Below are 25,551 nucleotides of genomic sequence, written 5' to 3'. Positions count from 1 at the left end.
TATTTAGGGCTGAGCCCTCTGCACAGCTCTCCCATGCTCTGCTGGGACTCAGTCACACCATGGGAATACAGAGGTCAGGGCGGACAGTGTACAGTACAGCGCTCGGGGACCATAAGTGCTCCGTCACCCAACCAACCCCCCCCCCCCCCCGGCTGGACTGACAGAATACGCTGTAGGCGGGTCTAGATGGGAACGCCGGAACTGGTGTGAACAGGACGTATATGAGCCTCAACCCCCATTATGAGTGCGAGGATCAGTGGAACTCCCATGATGAGTTCAGGGGAGCCCCCTATGGTGAGCACGGGGATCAGCGGATACCCGATATGATGGGGCTCGACAAAAAAATGACTAAAATTTTTTACCTGGCTCCTAGATTGAAAGCAAATTTGTCAATCCCTGGCATACTGCATTTATGACAACAGCATGGCTTCATAGTAGAAGAGTCCGGGTGCTTAACTGGCCTGCCTGCACTCCAGACCTTTCACCAACTGAAAATTTTTGGTGCATGGAGGCCCAGGACTGTTAAGTAGTTAGAATCCTATATCAGTGTTTCTCAACTCCAGTCTTCAAGGCGCACCAACAGGTCATGTTTTCAGGATTTCCCTCAGATTAAACGGCTTTAGTAATTACTAAGGCAGTGAAACTGATCAAATCACCTGTGCAAAATAGTGGAAATCCTAAAAACATGACCTGTTGGTGCGCCTTGAGGACTGGAGTTGAGAAACATTGTCCTATATCATGCAAGAATGAGACAACATTCCTTTCCTAAAACTCCAGCAACTTGTGGTCTCGGTTCCTAGACATTTACAGAGTGTTGTTAAAAGAAGAGGGAATGCTACGCTGTGGTAAACATGGTCCTGTCCCAACTTTTTTTTTAAATGTATTGCCTTTATTGTCTTAAAATGGTACAGTTCTCAGTTTAAACATGTGATGCGTTTTCTATTGTGAATAACACATGGGTTTATGAGATTTTCAAATCGCTGCATTCTGTTTTTACTTTTTTTGGAATTGTGGTTGTACTTCTGACAAGACTTCACAAATCATCCCCAATTTTAGCAGCCTTACCGGGTGCCGCATAAAATGGAGACCTGGGTGTAACTCTGGTGTTGGGTGTTTTTTAATGTTAAAAAATGTCAATTCTTATCGGAGATATAAATAGTTACCCAACTATATGCTAGCAATAGGTGGAGAAAGCCCCTGGGAGGGAAAGAGGGGAGAGTGATGGTAATAACAAAAAGAAGGGGCGAAAGCAGTTAAGTTAAGAGGGTTAGTTAGGAAGGGGTTGGAAAATGGGAAGTGTATGAAGGGGGAGGGGTGACATCAGGGGTGGGGAGGCAGCATTAAAGTGGCACTATGAGGAATCCTGCCCCATCCCTAGCCTAGGGCAAGATGTTTAAAATCCGACTGAGTTCTGTGTCTAATTAGGCACCCGTCAAATCTAGCCAAACTGATTTGGGGAATAGTCAGGAATAGGAGTATCCAGTATATTCTAATATTCGTATTTCAGATTTCTTTCGATGTCCTGTTACACTGTAATACTGCTGCAGTAAAAACTGTATACCAATCCTTTGACTGTATGCTTGATGATAAATAAAGAATTTGAAAAAGCAAAAACAAATTAAATGCATGTACTGTATATCAACTACAGTGCCTTGCAAAAGTATTGACCCCCCTTGGCATTTTTCATAACCTGAAATTTAACAAGGATTGTTTGAGGATTTGCATCATTTAATTTACAGAACATGTCCACAACTTTGAAGATGTTTTTTATTTATTGTGAAGCAAACAACAAATAGGAAAATAACAGAAAAAGTCAATGTGCATAGCTATTCACCCCCCTAAAGTCAATACTTTGTAGAGCCACCTTTTGCAGCTATCACAGCTCCAAGTCGCTTTGGATAAGTCTCCATGAGCTAGCCCCTCTTACTGGGATTTTTGCCCATTCCTCCTTGCAAAACTGCTCCAGCTCCTTCAAGTTGGATGGTTTGCGCTTGTGAACAGCAATCTTTAAGTCTGACCACAGATTTTCTATTGGATTGAGGTCTGGGCTTTGACTAGGCCATTCCAACACATTTGGGTGTTTTCCCTTAAACCACTCAAGTGTTGCTTTAGCAGTGTGTTTGCGGTCATTGTCCTGCTGGAAGGTGAACCTCCGTCCTAGCCTCAAATCACACACAAAGTGGTACAGGTTTTGCTCAAGAATATCCCTGTATTTAGCACCATCCATCTTTCCCTCAACTCTGACCAGTTTCCCAGTCCCGGCTGCTGATGGTGTTCTTTGGGTGATGGGATGTGTTGGGTTTGTGCCAGACATAGCATTTTCTTTGATGGCCAAAGAGTTACATTTTAGTCTCATCAGACCAGAGCACCTTCCTCCATACATTTTGGGAGTCTTCCACATGTCTTTACAAACTCAAAACGTGCCATTTTGTTTTTTGCTGAAAGTAATGGCTTTCTTCTGGCCACTCTGCCATAAAGCCCAACTCTATGGAGCGTACAGCTTATTGTCGTCCTATGTACAGATACGCCAGTCTCTGCTGTGGAACTCTGCAGCTTCTTCAGGGTTACCTTGGGTCTCTGTGCGGCCTCTCTGATTAATGCCCTCCTTGCCCTGTCCGTGAGTTTTTGTGTGCGGCCGTCTCTTGGCAGGTTTGCTGTTGTGTCATGTTCTTTCCGTTTGGTTATGATAGATTTGATGGTGCTCCTAGGGATCATCAAAGATTTGGATATTTTTTTTTTATATAACCTAACCCTGACTTGTACTTCTCAACAACATTGTCCCTTACTTGTTTGGAGAGTTCCTTGGTCTTCATGTCAGTGTTTGGTTAGTGGTGCCTCTTGCTTAGGTGTTTCAGCCTCTGGGGCCTTTCAAAAAGGTGTGTATATGTAATGACAGATCATGTGACACTTAGATTGCACACAGGTGGACATCACTTCACTAATTATGTGACTTCTGAAGGTAATTGGTTGCACCAGAGCTTTTTATGGGCTTTATAACAAAGGGGGTGAATACATACGCACATGCCAATTATCAGTTTATTATTTCTGAAAAATAGTTTTATGTATATATTTTTCTAATTTCACCAACTTAGACTATTGTGTTCTGATCCATCACATATAATTCAGATAAAAAAAAAAAAAATGAACCAGAGGCTGTAATGTAACAAAATAGGTAAAAAGCCAAGGTGGGTGAATACTTTTGCAAGGCACTGTATGTATTTAGCTCTTTGCCTGAATTTCCATGTTTAGGCTCGGTTTACATATGTCCAGCTGCGGTTTCCTTTCATTTTTTAAAAGGAGTCCGGTGCGGTTTTGTTCCTCGGTTCGGGTATGGTTCAAGTGCAAATTTTTACTTGAAATCGTACCTGTACCGGACTGAAAAACACACGCTCAAAGCGCATCCAATTTGCATATATGTGAACCAAGCCTTAAGGGGCGGGTATGGTTTATTTTCTGTGAGCACAATAATTGAGTTTTACAGCATCTTTCCTAAAGCCCCGTACACACGGGCCGAATTTCGGGAGACAGTGGCCGGGTGAAAAAAAAAAAAAAGTCCGTCATTCGGCCTGTGTGTATGTCGGACTATCCGTGCTGGAAAACCAGCATCCCAGACCGACCCCCGGTCAGCACTCTCAGCCAATGGCAGAGAGCGGTGATTGGAATGTTCTGGAGGGGGGCTGCCCCCTCCGTCAGAAAACAACAGCTTAGCGGGGGGGGAGATCGCTGAACTAACCTCGCATGGTTAGTACAGCGGCTCCAACCGGAGCTGTCAGTAAGTGTGTACCCAGCTTAAGCAAGATCCACATAAAGAAATGGAGCCATGTTGCATTGAATTCAGAGGTGTTGGTTGAATTCACACCCCTCCCCCAACCTCTAGTAGTAAAAATATGTGCTAATATTATGTGTTTACTTTCTTGGTTGGTTAGTCATCGGGTTCTCTGGCAGTAATTGGTGTATGCTATCACATTGTAGGATTGACTACTCCCTGTGACAATAATAAAATGAAAAATGTAATAAAAATGATCTTGCCAATGTAGTGAAAAGATCTGCTTTTATGTCATTATCTATGTACATAGGGACAGCCACATTTTAATACATTTTAATATGGGGACAAAAAACAACAGACTTCCTGCATTACTAGTTCACAGAAACGTAACCTGGTCTGTTTTGTTTTATTTTTCTGATGTGCCCCTTAAAATAATATTGCAATATGGCGATGCTGATGTGGTAATTAACATTATGCGGTATACTGATCACCTCTAGTTAAAACATATATATTTATATTTTAAAAACAATAATCCCACATGTGGAACATCACAGACTTATGCGAAAGGCGCATCAAATATTTAATTCAGGTGAGGGTTACATTAATAACTTAAAAGGTTTACTTGAGTTACAAATCCACTGTGGTTTACCTTTTAATGTCCTCTGTTGGTTTAATGCCTTAAAGTTCAAACTCATTTAACTTCATTTCGTATCCCGGTCTAATTTCAATGTGAAAGAGAGGCAATTTGTATGTAGTTTGATGGCTAAGATTTACAGGACATGACACAAACTCCACTCTGTTCATTTAGATTGCAAGGCCTGTGCAGTTGTAATGATTTAGTGGCACTTGCCATATTTGCAGTTTATTTCTTTTAATGTGAGTTAAATAATCAAGCAGGGAAAATTAAAGTGGCCTGTCCCCAAGGAGGATCTGAGATTGGTTAAGTGAAAAGCATAGAGAATTCTAATCAATACCGGCTTCTAAAGTGCTATACAACATTATGTACCAGACATAGAATTGGTTCATGCAGTTCAAAACGCATGAATTTTTAGGACAGGTATAAAAGAAATACTATAACCAACTATAGTTTTTTTTTTTCACTCTTGTAAAATGCTGTTTATTAATGGCGTATGGTAGACAGAAAGTTTCCTTGTGTATATCTCTTACTTCCCAAAAGGAAGAACTTAATCAGATGAGGAACAGGAAATCATTTCAGCCTGACTGATTGCATTTTATAGAGAACTGAATGTTGAATTATTAATGTACTTTGGTTTGTAGCAAGAGATATACAAATAAACCGCCCCTGAATCTCTCTTACTCCACTGCGCCAAAGAAAAGTGCAAAGCTATATAAAAGATGTGTAAATGAATACAAAATATGTGTACATACACAGTGTACAGTGAAAAAAAGCTGCCACTTAAATAAATACATAAACTGATCAGAATCCCAAAACTATACCTCTCACACGTGTACAGATAGAGATAGCGGCGCTAATATAAATTGTGTAAAATAATGGGTCAGAGCAGCATAATGCCTATGACCCTCTACTTATGCATAAAAATATTAATAATAATATAGTGTCATGAAAAATATTAATTTTATCATGAAAAGAAATTTCTTTAACACCCAGTGAAAAGTGTCACTATAAATAATAACATACAAGAAATGAATGATCAAGTTCAACAGTTGTTTTTCAATCTTCTTGTGTGAAAAATCTTCTACTCTTCCACCACACTACCGTGATAGTGACACCACTCCCTCTGAAGAGCGCACTCACCAGATTGTATAGCCTCCCACCTTCGTGCAACCCAGGTGTGGTTCAATTGCTGTTTTGCCGAACACGAGAGTGGGAGGCTATACAATCTGGTGAGTGCGCTCTTCAGAGGGAGTGGTGTCACTATCACGGTGGTGTGGTGGAAGAGTAGAAGATTTTTCACACAAGAAGATTGAAAAACAACTGTTGAACTTGATCATTCATTTCTTGTATTTTATTATTTATAGTGACACTTTTCACTGGGTGTTAAAGAAATTTCTTTTCATGATAAAATTAATATTTTTAATGACACTATTATTATTATTAATATTTTTATGCATAAGTAGAGGGTCATAGGCATTATACTGCTCTGACCCATTATTTTACACAATTTATATTAGCGCCGCTATCTCTATCTGTACACGTGTGAGAGGTATAGTTTTGGGATTCTGATCAGTCTATTAATGTACTTTATCTGCACCTGTTAAAGGACATTTAGAGCCGGTTCACACTTGGACAACTTGTCAGGCGACTTAGCCGCCTGACAAGTAGCGTCCCGTTCTGTACAATGGAGCCGTTCTAATCAGAGCTACGCAAGTCGTTCCGACTTAGAAAAAGGTTCCTGTACTACTTTGGGGGCGACTTGAGGCGACTTGCATTGACTTCTATATAGAAGTTGTTTTGCAAGTCACCGCTGCAGTCGTGTTCAAGTCATCTGAGGCAGTCGCGCTGCCTCAGTGTGAACCGACTCTTAACGGTTTATATATTCTTAACAAGCAGTAAACAAGCCTTAAAACAAGCTATTTCTGCTCTCTGTAGTTTTTTTAATAGTAATGTTGTTCATTCTGTAAGATCACAACAAAGACTCCAGACTGTGGCTTTAGCGGTTTCTAAGGCTCCTCTTAACTCTGCAGGTGCAGTGGTGTGTCACATTTAGGGCAGCCCATTCATTTCAGTAGGCTACCTTATGATCGACAATCTCACAAAAGAAGTGCAGGCGCCTTCTTTTTTTTTCCTTTATTGCATTATACTACAACCCATGCTAATAAGTCACTGTGTTGTGGTGCGATTTAGTGCAATGGTGTGGTTGGTGAATTTGGGGTGACTTTAAGAATGAATGGCACTGCACCAGCTGCAAAAACAGAGCGTGCTTTCATACATTGCTGGAAAGCGTGAACATAGCTCATGTTCCTACATCGTTTAAGTATGAACAAGGCCTAAAGCCTCGTTCACACAATTGGATTTACCGATGGGAATTGTGTGATGACAGGCTGTTGGCGGAAAATCCGTCCGTTTATATGGTCCATCTGACAAATGTTGGCCAAGTTTACTTGAACAAATGTTGGCGGCAGGTTTATAAATATTCCGCGGACAATGGTCTGTTGTCGGATTTTCCAAGCATGTGTACACAAGTCCGTCACACAAAAGTCCACAGTACAAACACGCATTCTCAGAATCAATGCTCACCAAACACAACATTAGCAGAAGGTGCCCAAAGGGTGGCGCTAAAGAGCTGAAAAGCCACGTAGTACGTCACTAAGTTCGTGTTTGTTGGCCGACAATTCTTTGCCGTTTGTATGCAAGACAAGTTCCTGGCCAATGGCCTTCGGACAAAAGTCTGACGCTTTGTCTGCGGAAAATCTGATCGTGTGTACGAGGCTTAAGAGTTTGGAAAATTCTGGTAGTTGGATTACATTAGCGAAATGGCAGCCTGCCAAAATTCTGTTCTCATAGACAAACCCACTACCTGTAGGCAATTAAAAAAAAAAAAAGACACTAGGCGCCCTTGGGTAAGTAAACCTCACAAAATTAATAAATGTCCGTATATGTAAAAGTCTATTCGCAAAAGTCCATCCACTTGGGCAAGCTGATCCAAGAGCAGAAGCAGACTCTGTATGCACAATGGGAAAAGAGAAAAGGAAAAGCACCTGGGTAGGAGTACCAAGAATGTAATTGTGAAATTCTACAGATGAGCCTGTTTTGCATTTTATACATGTGAGTTGCCCTACTTGGTTTAATAAAATTGTTTGGTCCTCTTAGGCTGCATTCACACCTGAGCGTTTTGTTTTCAGGCAGAAAGTCGCGCGTTTTTACCGCAGTTTTGCAGCAAATTTTTGTACTGTGTTTTTTTCTGAGATTTTGCACAGGTCAAAAGGTCACTAATGCAAAAACATAGAAAATGCCTGTAATCTGCCCAAAAAGAAGCTCATGTACTTTTTTGAGCTTCAGGCATTTTTCTTAACCCCTTAGCACTGACCGTACGCACATTTGCGTTCACGGCTTTCAGGGGTTATACCAGGGTGATGCCTGCAGCTGCAGGCATCAACCCAGTACCGTTTTTTAAAGCGGGCGGTTGGCTCTTTAGGGATAACAACCAATGCGGCTAATGGTGCCATTTAAAGAATAAAAACTACAGTATTTAGAGTCTCTGTTTTTGGCAATCTGAATACTTTGAAGTGCAAACTTACCCCCGATCCCTCCATAAAGAGTACCTGTCACCACCTATTACTGTCACAAGGGATGTTTACATTCCTTGTGACAGCAATATAAGTGATCAAATTTTTTTACTTTTTGTAAATGTAAAAAAATAAAAGAAATAAGAATTTTTTTTTTTTTAAAGTGCCCCTGCGAGCTTGCGCAGCAAAGAAAAAATGCATGCATAAGCTGCGCCCGCATATGTAAACGGTGTTAAAATCATACATGTAAGGTATCACCGTGATCTACAGAGCGAGAGCAATAATTCTTGCACCAGACCTCCTCTGTAACAGTAAACGTTTATTTTTCATAAAGCACCGACTTTTTATGTACCGTAGTTTGTTGCCATTGCACGAGTGTGCAAAGCATTACATGTTAGGTATATATTTACTTGGCGTAACATCATCTTTCACATTACACAAAAAAATTGGGCTAACTTTACTGTTTAGTTTTTTTTAAATTCTTGAAAGTGTCTTTTTCCAAAAAAATTGCATTTGAAAGACCACTGCGCAAATACCGTGTATTATAAAATATTGCAACGATCGCCATTTTATTCTCTAGGGTCTCTGCTAAAAAAATATATATAATATTTGGAGGTTCTAAGTAATTTTCTATAAAAAAAATCCGGATTTAACTAGCAAGCAACAAATGTCCAATAGGCTTAGGCATGAAAGTGGTAAGGCTACAAAACGCTCAGATGTGAACAGGGGCCATTTAAATTAATGTGATTTTGCTTGTTGGGCGTTTTTTCATGCGTTTTTTTTCTGGCGTTTTATGATCTAAAAACGCTCAGGTGTGAATGCAGCCTAATACTTAGAAGAGCTTTTCTTTTTCTTTAAGCCCACTACCAGTGTTGTGAACTTTGAAAAAAAAAATCTTCACGATGTTTAAATACACAGCCAATTTGGAAGGGAGACCGTTTACTTTGGAGGAACCCAGAGTTTCCAGAGAAAACATACACACAAACACAGGGAGAACTTGCAAGCTTCATGCTGATAGTGTTCCAAGCACAAGTGTCAAACGCTAACCCCAGCTAAGATGTCCAAATGATCTCAAATGAAATATCTAAAATAAAGAAGTTTTGGCTTTAGAAATACTTTAAAGATGACCGTAGAATATATGACAATTTTTACTGTGATGCCAAAATTCCATTATCCGAACTTTTTTTTACTTTAGGTACTTGTATAGTGCCATCAATTTGCACAACATTTTAAATATATACTGTATATGTTGAGCATTCACATCAGTCCCAGCCCTGAAGGAGCTTATAATCTAAGGTTCCTAACTCACACACTAAGGTTAATTGCCTCCTGTCTAAATTGACCCATCAGCATGAGTATGGGAGGAAACCAGAGCACTCGGAGGAACCCACATGGGCACAGGGAGAACACTCCGTGTTGGTAGTGCCATGGTTGGGATTCAAACATACTACCCTAGTGCTGCTAGGCGGAAGTGCTAATCATTTAGCCGCTGTGCATTTCCCTTAGAGATCTACTGTATATAGAATCCTAGGTGGGTTGGCCCATGCTTATAAATGCAAAGTCATAGTGCCATAACTTTAGATTCTAGATATTACCTAGAAAATATAGGCTTGCCCATTCTAATTAAAACAAAGGCCTTCCTTTTGAAAATCTTGACTGGACAATGCTTTTTTCAACTGCGCAATCATTATGGTCACTTAGAACACTTGCTCTAGGCTGTTTTCCACTGCTTCAGAGATAGCAGGTTATCGCCCAAGCTAGTAATCTAAAGCCTACTGGCACCCTAAATAATATGAAATGGTCTTTGGTAAGGATGACAAAATGTGTCTAATGGCACCCTGCAAAGGCGTTTTTTTTTTCCATTTTTTTATATATATTTAAGCACTGTCTGGAAGGCCACCTGAACAGACAATGCAAGGATTCTAGGAAAAGATGCCTGAGTACCACTATTAAATTCAAACATAACAATTGTTGCTCTATATTATGAAAAATGTACACATTTTAAAATATGCGCTTAAAGGACTTGTTCACCTTTGGGAACATGTTCTATGTTCCGCCCATCTTTAGGGACAGCTAGTACGGGGAGAAGTTCCCCGTACTAGCTGTCAGTTTTTTAAATCAGCGTGGCCATGCGGGCCTCTGCCCACACGGCTGCGTCATTCATTCACACAACTCTGTGTAAATGAACTACATGCCCTGACATCCTTTGCGGCTAATGGCTTGTAGTTCTCAATAAACTACCACGGCGCTCCACAACGCGTTCATTGATTCTTCCTGTCAGTGTACCTGCTTGCCTGTGTATCTGCTTGCCTGTATGGGATGTGCGGGCACACCAATACACTGATAGATCTGCAGGAGACCTGCATGGCACCAGTGATCAACTGATCGCTAGTGCAATGCTTTACAGGCTCCAAAAAAATTTAAAAAATGCACATTTTTTTTTACCTGCAAAAAAAAAAAAAAAAAATAAAATAGCATTTTATTGTGTTTTTTTAAAAGTGAACTTTTACTTTAACATTATATGGATTTTCCACATTTGTTAGATAATGTCGTTCAACCCTATTTATGCTACTGTCTTGGTGTCATTTGTTGAACCTATACATAGAAAACATATACATTTTATTCACTGGTTATCACAAACCCAGAAGTGTTTAAAACCAACCTGTTGTGAGGTAGAGTGATATATGGAGCTGCCATTGCCCACTTCTCATTCTCTCTTCATTACTTTAAGCCACTGACTTTCATGACCTACATACTTGTTGCAGATCAATGACTCAAAAAATATGGAAGCATGTGTGTAAACATTACAACCTGGTAACTTGGATTTTTAGGTGAATGCGCTCAGGCAGCCTCTTATTTCTCTTATTGCAGGTTTACTTTCAGTTGTTTAAACAAAAAATACCCAAAAAACTAAGAACCTATAATGAAATAACAATCATATTTTTGTTTTTGAAGGAAATGATTATTGATAAAGTGAAAGGACAGGTGGTGCCTCGATATTTGATATACGACATTGTCAAGTTCAATGTAAGTATTCATATTTTTTTTTGTCTTGTACGGTTTGTAGTGGACAGCAGGAATGTTTAGTTACAATGTGCACTTTTTTTTTCATGTGATTTATACACATGCTGTTCAGGGGGAAGCAGGTTCTATTGAATTTATGCTTCGTTGCTTAGATTTTGTCATGTTGAGGCAATGCCAGAATCCTAACTAAGTGCTGTCAGAAAGTCCATACCGTAAGTCATAACAATCCCTTTACAAGTACTGCATGATGAAAGGTTTTGTCAGGATGATTCAGGCGCACCCTCTTCTTTTTCTCATAAAAACAAAACAAAAAACAAACGGTGGTATTGGAAAAACATTTTTAAGCCATACAAATTAGATTTTTTAAAGAAACTATATTGCAACCTTTTCGGTATTTCTTATGTCATCTACAGTATACAATATTGGTGCTTTTGCAAATAGTTAAACGTTAGGTTGCTAGCTTTAAAGCTTAATTCTAGACTGGAACAAAAATATATACCCTTGCAGTGGGTGATAAAATTTTGCAGTTGCAGCGCTTTCCATATTGGAAGAGGGGGTTCCAACATTAACCAAATTCTTGCCAGGGACCAATTGCCATCTTGGAAGAAGTGGCTCACCCTGTATTGCTGGTCTCAGAAGGTTGTTAAAAAAGGACATGTCTTGGAATCCATTTATAAATTTTGGCTGTGCAATGACCCTATCAATGCCAGAGGGATGTGTTTCCGATAAGACCAACGGTCTGACTGATATCACTAACACTAGCATTACTCCAATCGTTGAGTGGTTAAGAAACTGATGAGGGGTTTCTGTCTGCAGTCAGGGAAGAACCCCTAGGATGCAGTTATAGAAGTTTGTTCTAGCTAGACCCATTTTTTTGATCGGGTTCAGAACGCAGCAGCTCAAGATCCACGACACGTGTCACTTTGTGGTACTTGAATACATCTGGCAGACCCAATGCCCCCCCTGAATTTTGGGCCTGGTCAGGACTTACTACTGGATTCTGGGTCATGAAAGCAAACAGAGAACTTACTAAGTGCAGTAGAGTTAAAAGCTTTAATGTTAAAAGCCATTTATTCTGACTTATGCTGGGAGGAGTATATGGCACCCAGCCCTTTGAGGAAATTCTACCCAGTGATCATGACACGGAGCAGATCTATCTGAATAGCCGTCTATAAATGGTTGGGCAAGCAGTTGTGCAAATGTTTTATAATATATAAGGGAGAAGCCATCTAAGCTGGAGGCCTTGTTAGGTTTTGTTTCTTTAAGTGCCTGATACCAGTCTTTTGTAGCTATTGGTTCCCCCGAGAGCCTCAGTAAGCCTTATAGCCCTGGTGTTCCTATCTGGGCAAGATAGGAGGAGTTGTAGAGCTCCCTATAGATATATATGAATCTTTACGCAATGGCATTTGTGGTGTGTAAGAGACCCTCTCTACGAGAGTCTATGCATGGGATATAAAAACGGACTTTGGTATCTTGTAGGCCATTCGCCTGGAGTGTGCTTGGTTTATTCCCCCATATGTAAAACCGGTGTCACATTTTAGTGGCATTTACTTTCATTTTTGTAGAAGCAATTTGTTAAGCTGGTCATAGTATATGTGAAGATTAGCTAGAACCATAGTGGCTAAGGATTTTTTGTGCACTGTTTGCAATTGGTGGATGGTGGTGAGAAGTTTGTCTATCTGTTTCAAACATTCTTTTTTAAGCCTGGTATCTTGGCAGATTAATATCCTCCTAATGATGCATTTGTGTATTTTACATATAGTCAATAGGGAGGTGGTGGTGTCAGCGTGATTCCTGGAAAGGCCAAGAGCTTCAAGTCCACTAGGGACTTGGTCTCTGGGTCCTGGAGTAAGGACTCATTCCTCCGCCATTGCCAAACTTTGGGGGTTTCCTTTCGGATTATGATGTTGATGGTTATCAGAGCCTGGTCTGAGAGTCTGTTTTATAATCTAAGTTTTCTGTACTTTGGGGAGATCTGCATGTCTGAGAAGGAAATAATCTAAGCCGAGAGTAGGTTCCATATGTGACAGAGTAATATGTACAGTCCCTCTCCATAGTGTGCTGGTGCGCCAAATATCTATCAATTGGTCAGTATGTAAGATCACGGCATGTACTTAAACTCCGCCCTACATGTTTCGTCACAATGGTGTCATGCCTGCATTGCAAAGCAGAATGAACTCTGCAACTTAGTTGTATTGCACAGTATGTCTGACTGTTTTTGCTAGAGGCTATTTTTGCCAGCACAATTTCTTCCCCCCTTTTCGCAACGTTCACTGAACTTTATCTAGAGGCGCAGCGGTCTTGGGCTAGGCTGCATTCCTGATTCACACTTCAAATACCTCCCCTTCTGCTCATTGCTATGCTTTATATTTACAGAATATTGCCGAGGAAGTGAATATCATTGTTTGAGATGTCAGTTCAGCACAGTGAAAGTTATAAGGACACAGGGTTAAAATTTTTTCTTGTGGGAAATGTACTTAGCCAGAACTAAGCGACCATCTGACCATGAATAAACTTCTTGATCCCCTTCAGTCCGGTTTTCGCCCTCAACACTCCACGGAAACTGCTCTCCTTAAACTCTCAAATGACCTACTAATGGCTAAAGCCAATGGACACTATTCTGTACTTCTCCTGGATCTCTCTGCTGCCTTTGACACAGTGGACCACCCCCTCCTCCTCAAAAAACTCCACTCCTTTGGTCTCCGTGACTGTACTCTTCGCTGGTTCTCATCCTACCTATCCCACCGCTCCTTCAGTATCACTTACAAATCTACTTCCTCCTCTCCTCTTCCTTTTTTCCGTGGGGGTCCCCCAAGGTTCTGTTCTCGGACCTCTCCTTTTCTCAATCTACACCACCTCCTTGGGTCAGTTGATTGCCTCCCACGGCTTTAAATATCATCTCTACGCTGATGACACCCAAATCTATCTCTCCACCCCCCAGCTCTCTCCATCTGTCTCCTCACGCATTACCAACTTACTAGCAGACATATCAGCCTGGATGTCACATCACTTTCTCAAACTCAACCTATCCAAAACCGAGCTCATGATATTTCCTCCCTCAGGTGCCACTTCCCCTGATCTCCCTGTCAAGATCAACGGCTCAACTATCAACCCATCTCCCCACGCCAAGGTCCTAGGTGTAATCCTGGACTCTGAACTAACCTTTCTACCCCACATTCTATCACTATCCAAAGCTTGCCACCTCTGTCTTCGCAACATCTCCAAGATACGCCCCTTTCTAACCAATGACACCACAAAGCTTCTAATCCACTCCCTGGTCATCTCCCGCCTTGACTACTGCAACTCCCTCCTCATTGGTTTACCTCTAAATAGGCTATCCCCACTTCAGTCCATCATGAACGCTGCGGCCAGGCTCATCCACCACACAAACCGCTCAGCGTCTGCTACACCCCTCTGCCAATCCCTCCATTGGCTGCCACTTAGTCACCAAATTAAATTCAAGATACTAACTATAACTTACAAAGCCATCCACAACCTGGCCCCTAGCTACATCTCTAACCTAGTCACAAAATACCAACCTAATCGTTCTCTTCGCTCCTCCCAAGACCTCCTGCTCTCAAACTCCCTTGTCACCTCATCCCATGCTCGCCTTCAGGACTTCTCCACAGCCTCCCCCATCCTCTGGAATGCTCTTCCTCAATCCGTCCGATTTTCTCCTACTTTATCCACTTTCAGACGATCCCTGAAAACTCATCTCTTCAGAGAAGCCTATCTGGCCCCCACCTAACAACTGTACATTTATCTTCTCAATCAGCACATCACCCACAGTTATTACCTCTTGTATCTCTTGACCTTCCCTCTTAGATTGTAAGCTCTAAGGAGCAGGGCCCTCTGATTCCTACTGTATCAAATTGTATTGTATTTGTACTGTCTACCCTCAAGTTGTAAAGCGCTACGTAAACTGTTGGCGCTATATAAATACTGTATAATAATAATATAATAATAACTAAAGAATAAAACAAATGTCCTGCCACCACATCTAAAGACTGGTAAGCTGCAATATATTACCTTTTGTTATTGGATTTAGAGACGGTATCAACACAAGCCCTAAGCCCATCTACAAAAGCACCCTAAAGCAGGTAATTAAAAAAAATAAAATAAATTACAAGACTATCATTTTTTTTATTAAAGCTTCAATATAGTTTAAATATGTGGAAGCTTTTCCTGTCAATGAGGTTATCATTTGCAACTATTTACATGTATTCACCGCTCCTAAACCGCTCCTGCCCATTGAAATCAACGGGACAGCGCTATACGAGTGGTTTTAACCCTTTTTCGGCCGCCAGCGGGGGGTTAAAACCGCACCGCTAGCGGACGAATACCGCGGTAAAACAGCGCTAAAAATAGCGCTGTTTTACCGCCGACGCCCCCCTACCGCCCCAGTGTGAAAGGGGCTTAACTCTTATAATTTTAACTCCACTTATATGTGTCAACAAATATTCAATAATGTATTTAAAATGACAACCCCAACTTAATATTCACATCAATAATTCATATCAATATTCTCAATCGATTGTGCATGCAAAAATATTTGAAATTATAAAAAAGTTCCAGTTTAAATGCTTCATGTATTAGTCCCACGTGCCAAATGTAAGTATAATTTTGCTGTCCAAAAACACTCATGCCCCGTGATTCACCACCACCTTCCACAATATGCACTCACCAGAAAGTAGTAATAAAAAAGCTTGTATTAAGCCTTAGCCCCTTAGGTCCTTTAAATGGATGATCAGTAATATACCCAGCAGATGCAGCAGTACTCTTACATATGTCTCCACCTTTTATAGTTCTCAGGTACTCTTGTAAAGAAAAACAGCCATCATTGTGCAAAATTTCACATTATTATTACTTAAAAGTCATCAAAAAGTTTACAGTCACATTCAGTAGTGCCTTAGACCGCCACTGAGTCTTTCAAGCTTTCCAGTATTTGCCTGTGCTAGCCGTTCCATTTCAGGAAGTCGGCGTGTAGTTCAAGCCTCGATTTTCGGTGTGGGCCATGGGCCGGAAATGACATCAGCATTGCACAACTAGCCTGAACGCATTTCACATATATTCTGCATCATCAGGAAGCTAGTTCCGTCATTTTGCTAATGGTATTTAAGCCTCTACTGGACACTTCTTATCCAATCGGCTCTTCGCGACTGGAAGTCAGTTTTCCGCCATTTGTCCTACTGGCGCTTATTGCCCATCCATTCCTTATTGGCTTCCTGTTACCCCTTATACAGGAATTCTAAGTGACGGAAATGTTATTAAAGCTGCTGGTATATTCAGGCTGTAATAGAATGACTAGTTAGGCTTTAACAATCTTTTCAAATCGTTTACTAACTTATTAACTTTATTAATTCATAGAAATGTATATGCAAATGTTATAAAACCATTGTAAAAACACGATATCTATGCACCACCATTTTACAAATTTAAAAAGTCAATAAGGAGGATAAATATATTCTAATGAAAATGAATATAGAAATGAAAATAAAAATGAATGAAGATAGAAATAAAAATTAAAAAATAAAATAAAAGCAAAAGAATAAAAAATGTGTGCTGCCACCACATCTAAAGACTGGTAAGCTACAGTATATTACCTTTTTGTTATTGGGTTTAGAGAAGGTATCAACACAAGCCCTCAGTCCATCTACAAAAGCACCCTAAAGCACAGAATTAACCACTTCCAGACCGGCTCACGCCAATATAGGTCGGCTAGGGATATTGTTGTTATGGCAGCAGCTAGCTACCATAACCCGGTATCCTCTTCTTCATTGAGCGGTCCGGTTTCAGATAAAAGTGCTCTCTGTGGCGGATTCACCACGAGATCACGTTTATCGGCGGCGGAAGAGGGACCCCCCTCCTGCCACTCTCCGGTGCCCTCCGCTTACCGGAGCTTACCGGTAGCGGCGGAGGCGATCGGGTCCTCTCCATGGTTTGGTATGGAGATGAGTGAGGGGAAGATGGCCCCCACCCGTCTCCATACCATTGCAGGGCGGAAGCGACGTCACAACGTCACTTCCGCCCATAGCTCTTAAAGCAACATTTTTTTTTTTTTTAAATTAAATTAAATTTTTATTTTATTTTTTATTGCATTATAGTGTAAATATGAGATCTGAGGTCTTTTTGACCCCAGATCTCATATTTAAGAGGTCCTGTCATGCTTTTTTTTTATTACAAGGAATGTTTACATTCCTTGTAATAGGAATAAAAGTGGCACACTTTATTTTTACACTGTCCTTAAAAAAAAAAAAAAAAAAAGTAAATTAAATAGGAAAAAAAATTTTTTTAAACGTGCTTCGTCCCACTGAGGAGCTCGCGTGCAGAAGCGAACCATACGTGAGCAGCGCCCGCATATGAAAACAGTGTTCAAACCACACATGTGAGGTATCGCCACGATCGGTAGAGTGAGAGCAATAATTCTAGCCCTAGACCTCCTCTGCAACGCAAAACATGCAACCTGTAGAATTTTTTTAAACGTCGCCTATGGAGATTTTTCAGGCTGAAAGTTTGTCGCCATTCCACTAGCGGGTGCAATTTTGAAGCATGACATGTTGGGTATCAATTTACTCGGCATAACATTTATCTTTCACAATATAAAAAAAATGGGCTAACTTTACTGTTTTATTTTTTAATTCAAAAAAGTGTATTTTTTTCCAAAAAAGTGCACTTGTAAGATTGCTGCGCGAAAACGGTGTGACAAAGTATTGGAACGACGGCTATTTTATTCTCTAGGGTGTTAGAAAAAAAGAATATATAATGTTTGGTTTCTAAGTAATTTTTTAGCAAAGATTACCTGTTTTTAACTTAACTGTAAACACCAAATCTCAGAAAGAGGCTCAATCCTTTTAGTGGTTAAAAAAAAATAATTACAGGACTATCATTTTTTAATTCAATCTTATTTTATTGAGATAGAAAAATTGTACAGTGGACATATATGTCATTCAATATCACATACAGAAATATACATCCTTGCAACACTGATGTCATACTGTCTCATGGTTTGGATAATTTGTGAGCTTTGACTGATTTAGTGTGGTATATAAGCCTGTATACCTACAGCGTCTAACCTGGCTTATTAAGGGTAGGTGAGCACCACTATCTACTCAACGAGTGGTACCCACTCATTACAAGTAGGCTAGGGCTTTTGTTGCTGTGCTGAATGCGTTTTCTCTGAGGGGAAAGCTCTGTGTTTGCCACCGTTCCGGTCTGATGAGACTAGAGATTGTGATTTAGGTGATCGTGTAACACTGCAACATTTAAAGGGAAAGGAGAAAAAGAGAGAGAGAGTGGGGATAGAGGGGTCAAGGCAGTAAGGAATGTAGAAATTAGGAGAGAGACATTCCACTCTGGCTACACAGGTGCATCGGTGGAGTCCTCTGTGGCCCATGGAATAAATTCTGAGGAGTATCAAAACATAGACCACGAGGTCCAGGTCTTGGAGAATTGCTCCTCTTTACCCGTTTCCTGTGACAACATTCATTCCAAGCTATTGATTTGGTTCACTTCAATTGCCCAATCCACCAGGGAAGGCATGCTCGTCGACTTCTAATGTCTGGGCAGAACCGTTCTAGCAGCCGCCAGAAAGTGACACAAAATGTCTTTTTTGACCGATTTAAGCGGTCCAGGGAGCAAAGATAGCAGAACTACCTCAGGAGAGGGTGTGATTGAGGTCGCCATGAGTCTGCAGTACAAGTCAAGGATCTTGTGCCAGAACCTCCGCACAGGGGGGCATTCCCACCAAATATGAAGTAAGGTTCCCTTGGATGGCAAACAACGCCAGCAGGTATCCGGGAGCGCTGGGTTTATCCAGTGCAAAGTCTAGGGGCATCTGTACCAAAGGGTCAACAACTTGAATCCTTTTTCTTGAGCTTTGGAGGCTAAGGATATTTTGTGAGTCAAAATGAAGCACTTTTGCCAGTCTACAGGTGAAATGGAGTGACCCAAATATTCCTTCCAGGCCTGTGTGTATGGGGAGAGGTCAGGATTATAAGCCATATGTTTGAGAGAGTATAGTTGAGAGACCACATGTGTGGGGGGGCGCGGTCTGGAGCAGCATGCTCTCCAAGTCTGTTAAGTCAGTAAGTATATTAGGCAGGGATGAGAAGGTGCGAATGAAGGATATCACCTGTTGCCTCTGCAGCCAATGCGTCAATGTATGGGAAGATGGGCCAGAGGGAACGTCATGAATCAGAGAAGAGTCTGAGCGCAGGACTTGGGCAAGTCGTCTGTGGCCCTCCTTACACCAAGGTCCAAAACTTGCTCCCTGTAGGGCCGGTTGAAAAGCCGGAGTCCCAAACAGTGGAGTCATGGGTCCTTTCAGAGGAGATAGGGTCTTGGAGGAATTCATTCGGGTCCAAATTTGTATGGTTTGTCGGGTGAGGTCGCTCAGGGGTATCCCTCTTTTCAGGAATTCGGTAGGCGTCCACGGTAAGGCACAGAGATCTATTGAATTAAGATGGCTCTCTATTTGTCACCATAATTTGGTGGAGGAATGATGGAACCAGTTAAGTATATGCGTGAGTACTGCTGCTCTATAGTATATAGAGGCATCAAATCTTGGGGAGCGAGAGAGTCTCATAGCGTATCCGAGGACGTGCCCCTCCCCAGATAAAGGAGGAGAATAGATGTTTAAATAGGTAGAAGCTTTTCCGGTCAATGAGACTATCATTTACAAATACCGTGTTTCCTCAAAAGTAAGACCTACCATGATTTTCCAGGAGGGCTCTTATGCCAGCTGTCAGCGGGGGATCTCTGGCCCCCCTCCCCTCTGCAAAGCTCGGAGCTGGTAAAAGAGCTCAGGCGGGCCATGGAAGCGCCGAGCTGTGCTCAGCTGATACCCCGCTGCTCTCCTCTCCTGCCAGCTCTCAGCGGGGGATCTTGGGCCCCCCTCCCTCTGCAGTGCTTTTGCTGGAGAAGACCGATCAGGCGGGTCACAGAAGCGCTAAAAGAAGGTGACACAATTAGATTACAGAAACACATACCTTTTACATTATATTCTACTGTAATAGCGAGGATTCTAGCAGTTTACAAGCACTTTTACTCTGTTCACACTGGGGATTAAATGGCAAGCCCTACCCCAAAAATAAACCCTAGTGTGTTTTTGGTTGCCTAAATTAATATAAGACCCGGGCTTATTTTCGTGGAAACCCGGTATTTACATGCCAGTATTTTCTTAAATGGCATACAGATATGAGAGATGCTAAGCTGTTCTTCTTTAGAACTCCAACATCAAATATTGTGTCACTTTAACAAAGTAAGTCCTTAGATTTCAGCTTTTACCTTTGCTCAAATTGGCTCGACTCATATTTTTCTTAGTGTGCAGTAACAGAGAAGGAGATGCTTTTTCTGTCCTTTCTCTTTTGCCATTGGAAATAAAACTGGAATGCTAATAAACATAATATGCAAAAATTACAAGGATAACATTGTAAAAATAAAAAATAAACAGTTTTAGTAAATGTTCAATGGCCTTGCTTGGAAAAACTGCAGTTAATAAAAAAATTATTACATTGTTTACTGTGTGGTTTAGTGATCTGCAGAAACATTTGACTTTATTCAGAAGCTCTATGAGCCTTAATCATAGTTTAATCACATTGTCTCCTGAAAAAGGCAACTGAGTTTTGGGGACACATTTCCCCACAAACAAACAAAATGAGTGCATCAAAATGCTAAACTGGAAGCACACCTTCATTCACATCCAGCTTTGCAGTAGCATTTGAATTCAAAATCTTTTATAGAGGTTTTTTTTTTTTTTTTTTGCATTAGGATCCACCGGGTCTGACACCAATGAAATCTTTGGCAGTCACGTATCACTTCAGCTTCTCTCTGCCGCCTAAGAAAATGCTAGTTGCCTGGCTATCTCTGATTTTTGTTTTGGTAATCGCTACATGCGTTTATACATGCATGCATGTTGACGCAGATATTTGGCTTCTGAGTTACGGATCTGAATGCAGTGCATGTTTATGTATCTGTGTAAATGGCTTCATTAAAAACAATGTGTTCAGATCCGTAAATAAAAACACTTGTATATGCATTTTTATGGCCATGTTAATGAAGCCGAAGGCTGATAGTTAGAATCTCCACCGGTGCAGCAGGAACTGGGCGATATTGGAATCCTGTTTGAGTAGGCTGAATGTATAAAGTTGATTGATGAATTATCTTGGGTACAACCAGCCCGACCGATTTTACATTCGATTATCGCTAGCAACTGGTATAGCCACTAGTAATAATCACTGTCTTATGCCGGTCAGGGACGGCTTCCATAATGGTTCGGCGGGAGGGATTTCTCTATCCATGCTGTCTGTGGAATTGAGAAAATTTCAGGAAAGAAATTCTCTCAGTGTATGACCTGAATAGGGATCTCCCTGCTTCTGTTTCTGCCATTCATGGACCTGTGCTTCCTCCACTGCTTTTTTATTAATCCGCAGTCATCAAAGGGGCAGCTCTGGCATAAAAAAGCCCTACTCCCTCTACCAAGATGGCTGCCTCCACACAAGAACATAGTGCACAACAAGGCTTTGTAAGTCAGTAATGGGGAAAAGTCTATCAGCAGGGAGCCTACAGGCATAGTCTTTTGCTGACTGTTTGCTTCTTGGGGCACGGGTCCCAGAGTTCAGGCCCTCTTTATGGAATGCTGAAATGTATATAGGAAAGGTCTGATAGTTTGGAAAGGGAAGTAGAAAAGACATACATGCAGATAGACCAATTACCATGCCCCTATGGTTTCTAAGTAGTATTTTTTTTATTTAAGTGTTACTTTTAGGGATATAAATTATATTATTCCTTTTAAGAAAAGCCAGTGAGTTCGATGTCTGATGTAACAAGATAATATGTATTGTCATTGCTGGGTCATGATGGCGATGAATGTCATTTACTTAGGTTTTCCTCTTATCTGATGTGCAGTGTGCTCCAACGATTTTATATGTATCATGTCATCAAGACTTTGCACATTCTTAAGCCTCATTAAGCTACCTTACCAACATGATCTGCTGTGCTGCCAGTTCTCTGACTGCCTCTAACAAGGCACATCACATGGCTATAGTGAAGGAGATCTCTAATGAGAAATTGTGGTTTCAACTTCATTTGTTAAAAATGGCTCGCTTGAAAATATCTCATTTGATGAAACTGTTAATATTTGATGTTCATGGTATGTGAGCTGGAACTTCCACTTACTGGCATAATCAATTCAGAGCCCACTCTGCAAACGTTTTTTTTTTTAAGCTGGGCATACTTTTGAAACTAATGATGGCCAGATTCAGGTGCCAGGCAGTACTGTTTTCTCTGCCTAAAGGGAGTTTCGATATTAACTATGTGGCATGAATAACCAACCTTTTTAGACATTAGCTATAAAATCAGACATCTGTGCAGCTATTTGTGAAATTAAGCCTCGATAGCAATGTTACATCACTGCTGATTGCTGAGATTTTCTCTGTAGAGAACATTTGTTCTATAGAATGGGGCAGAAATTCTTTAGTAGAAAGCTTTTCACCCAAGTAATTTCATAAATGTATGTTTTCTTTTGCTGGTTTGGTTGTAAAGGCATCTTGTACGGCAGGAGTCTTCAGTTAACAGATGTCTTTAAATTTAACAATTGTTATTGGTCAGGCTGGTTTCACACTGTGGCATTATGGTTGGTGAACTGTGACTCGGTTAAATTGATGATAGGCAACTCCTATTACAACTGTGATGTCATTTATTCTCAAGGATACTCCAATGCACCTTCCCAATGCCACTTGTATGGCAGCACACCACAACCCACTGTAATGCACTACTGTCCGCTTTCGTGCGCTGCTTTGCCAAAAATACTGCTTGTGCTTTTTTTGTGTACTTTGGTGCGTTAGGCATTTAAATAAATTAACTCCCTTAACGCAACTCACTTTAACATGCTTTAACCCACCACACAAATGTACAGTAAATGTATTTTCTCTCAGTATTTCACAGCGCCTCCCTGTGAGAGGAATGGACATGGCCAACTCTTAACACACACACATTTTGTACATCTGAATGTTCCACTTTCAACATTTATATAAAAGAAATATACAATTACTGAGTGTATAGTTAACCACTTCAGCTCCAGAAGATTTGGCTGCTCAATGACCAGGCCGTTTTTTTGCGATACGGCACGGTGTCGCTTTAACTGACAATTGCGCAGACATGCGGCGCTGTACCCAAACAAAATTTTCTTTTTTTTCCCACAAATAGAGCTTTCTTTTGGTGGTATTTGATTGCCTCTGCAGTTTTTATTTTTTGCGCCATAAACAAAAGAAGAGGGACAATTTTGAAAAAGGACACAATACCTTTTACTTTTTGCTATAATAAATATACCACATTTTTTATCCAAAAAAAAAATTTTTTTTCCTCAGTTTTGGCCGATATGTATTCTACATATTTTTGGTAAAAAAATAAGCGTATATTGATTGGTTTGCACAAAAGTTATAGCGTCTACAAAATAGGGGATAGATTTATGGCAACTGTTTTTTTTTAAAAACTAGTAATAGTGGCGATCTGTTGTTTTTTTTTTTGGGGGGGGGACTGCGATATTGTGGCGGACAGATCGGACATTTTTGACACATTTTTGGTACCATTGACAATTATTCGGCGATCAGTGCTATAAAAATGTACTGATTACTGTATAAATGTCACTGGCAGGGAAGGGGTTAACACTAGGGGGCGATCAATTTACACACACAGATCCCGGTTCTCGCTCTGTCTTGAGTGATCGCAGGAGCCCGGCGGTCATCGTGCCCGCCGGGCACTCGCATTGGCTCCTGGCACACGCTGCGGGCGCGCGCACGCCCCTAGTGGCCAAAAGGCAAAGCGGCGTAAGGTAACGTCGTTTCGCCCAGCTGTGCCATTCTGCCACAGTCGGCAAGCGGTTAATTGAATTCTATGGAAGTTCCAGCAGTCTTTAGAATACACATGAATGAACCATCAACTAAAGGTGGCCAACCATGCCTTATTTAGTTTTGCCGCCCGCCATATAGCAGAATGACGGCAGCAAAGTGGTTTCAACACCCTGACTGGGCGTCATATGACGTCTGCAGGATATTGAGCCGCTGCGTGCCCCCGGAGGCCGCATCGCGGTGATCGTTGTTGCGGGGTGTCAGTTTGACACCCTGCAACACCGATCTAGGTAAAGAGTCTCTGACGGAGACTCTTTACCACGTGATCAGCCGTGTCCAATCACGGCTGATCACGATGTAAATAGGAAGAGCTGGTGATCGGCTTTTCCTCACTCGCGTCTGACAGACGCGAGTAGAGGAGAGCCGATCGGCTGCTCTCCTGACGGGGGGTCTGTGCTGATTAACAGCACAGCCCCCCTCAGATCCTACCCAGGACCACCAGGGAAGCCATCCACACTGGACCACCAGGTATGCCCCCTAGACCCCCAGGGAAATACTGATCTGTGCCCAGGCAGCTGCCAGTCAGTGCCACTCACAATGCCTACCACTGCCACCAGGGATGCCTATCAGTGCCTCGTATCAGTGCCCATCAGTGCCACGTATAAGTTCCCATCAGTGCCACCCATAAGAACCCATCTTTGCAGCCTTTCAGTGCCACCCATGAGTGCCCATCAGTGCTGCATATCAGTGCCACCCATCAGTGCCGCCTATCAGTGCCACATGTCAGTGCCCGCTCATTGGTGCCACCTCATCGGTGCCGCCTTATCAGTGCCTGTCAGTGCCGGCTTATCTGTGCCCATCAGTGAAAGAGAAAACTTACTTATTTACAAAATTTTTTAACAGAAACAAAAAGCAAAACTTTTATTTTTTTCAAAATTTTTGGTCTTTTTTTAATTTGTTTAGCAAAAAATTAAAACTGCAGAGGTGATCTAATACCACCAAAAGAAAGCTCTATTTGTGGGAACAAAATTATAAAAATGTAGTTTGGGTACAGTGTTGTATGACTGCGCAATTGTCATTCAAACTGCGACAGCACTGAAAGCTGAAAATTGGTCTGGGCAGGAAGGTGTATAAGTGCCCGGTATTGAAGTGGTTAAAGAGACACTGTTGGGGGGAGGGAAAAAAAAAGCACCTAGAGGTACCTGCACTTACCCACAACATCCTGCAAACCTTTACTGCTACAATTAATGCCAAGAGGCAAAGCTCCAACACTAATGGATAGTGCCTGTATTTGCAATTCTCCTCCTTTGCCTCAATTGGCAATTGTAATGTGCAGAAGAGAGGCAAATTTCACATATCAGATGATAACGTTTTGTATTTTACCCCTTTACATCAGAATGTATATGTTACATGATCTATATTGTATGTATTTTAATTTACTGTGAAATAAAATGTGATGTTCTAATGTCTGATGCAGAGACCAGAAATGGAGAACAGGCTTTAGGATTTTGAAGAATACATATTTATACAAAAGCGCATGCTATGTGTGAGCCCTAAGTATTTGCAACAGAAATGCTTATTCCCCTGGCTATTGAGTGAAAATTATGATGACATTTCCATTTGGATATGCAGATGTCAGCTGTGTGCTCTGAATCGTCAGTAATAACATTAGCTTTGCTAATAATAATTCAGCCCGTGCTTGTTCAG

General features: G+C 41.2%; 1 protein-coding gene across 1 annotated transcript in view; it reads left to right on the top strand.

The window, feature by feature from the left end:
- Positions 1–25,551, top strand: part of RNGTT (RNA guanylyltransferase and 5'-phosphatase) — a 543,333-nt gene that overhangs the window by 189,663 nt on the left and 328,119 nt on the right. The window contains exon 10 of the mRNA XM_073626921.1: positions 10,931–11,002. Coding sequence (XP_073483022.1) covers positions 10,931–11,002 — 72 coding nt within the window. The remainder of the gene's footprint in view (positions 1–10,930; positions 11,003–25,551) is intronic.

Source organism: Aquarana catesbeiana, linkage group LG04, assembly GCF_042186555.1.
Source record: "Aquarana catesbeiana isolate 2022-GZ linkage group LG04, ASM4218655v1, whole genome shotgun sequence".
Taxonomy (NCBI): domain Eukaryota; kingdom Metazoa; phylum Chordata; class Amphibia; order Anura; family Ranidae; genus Aquarana; species Aquarana catesbeiana.
The sequence above is the reverse complement of the archived record's forward strand: the minus strand, read 5'-3'. Positions and strand labels throughout refer to the sequence as shown.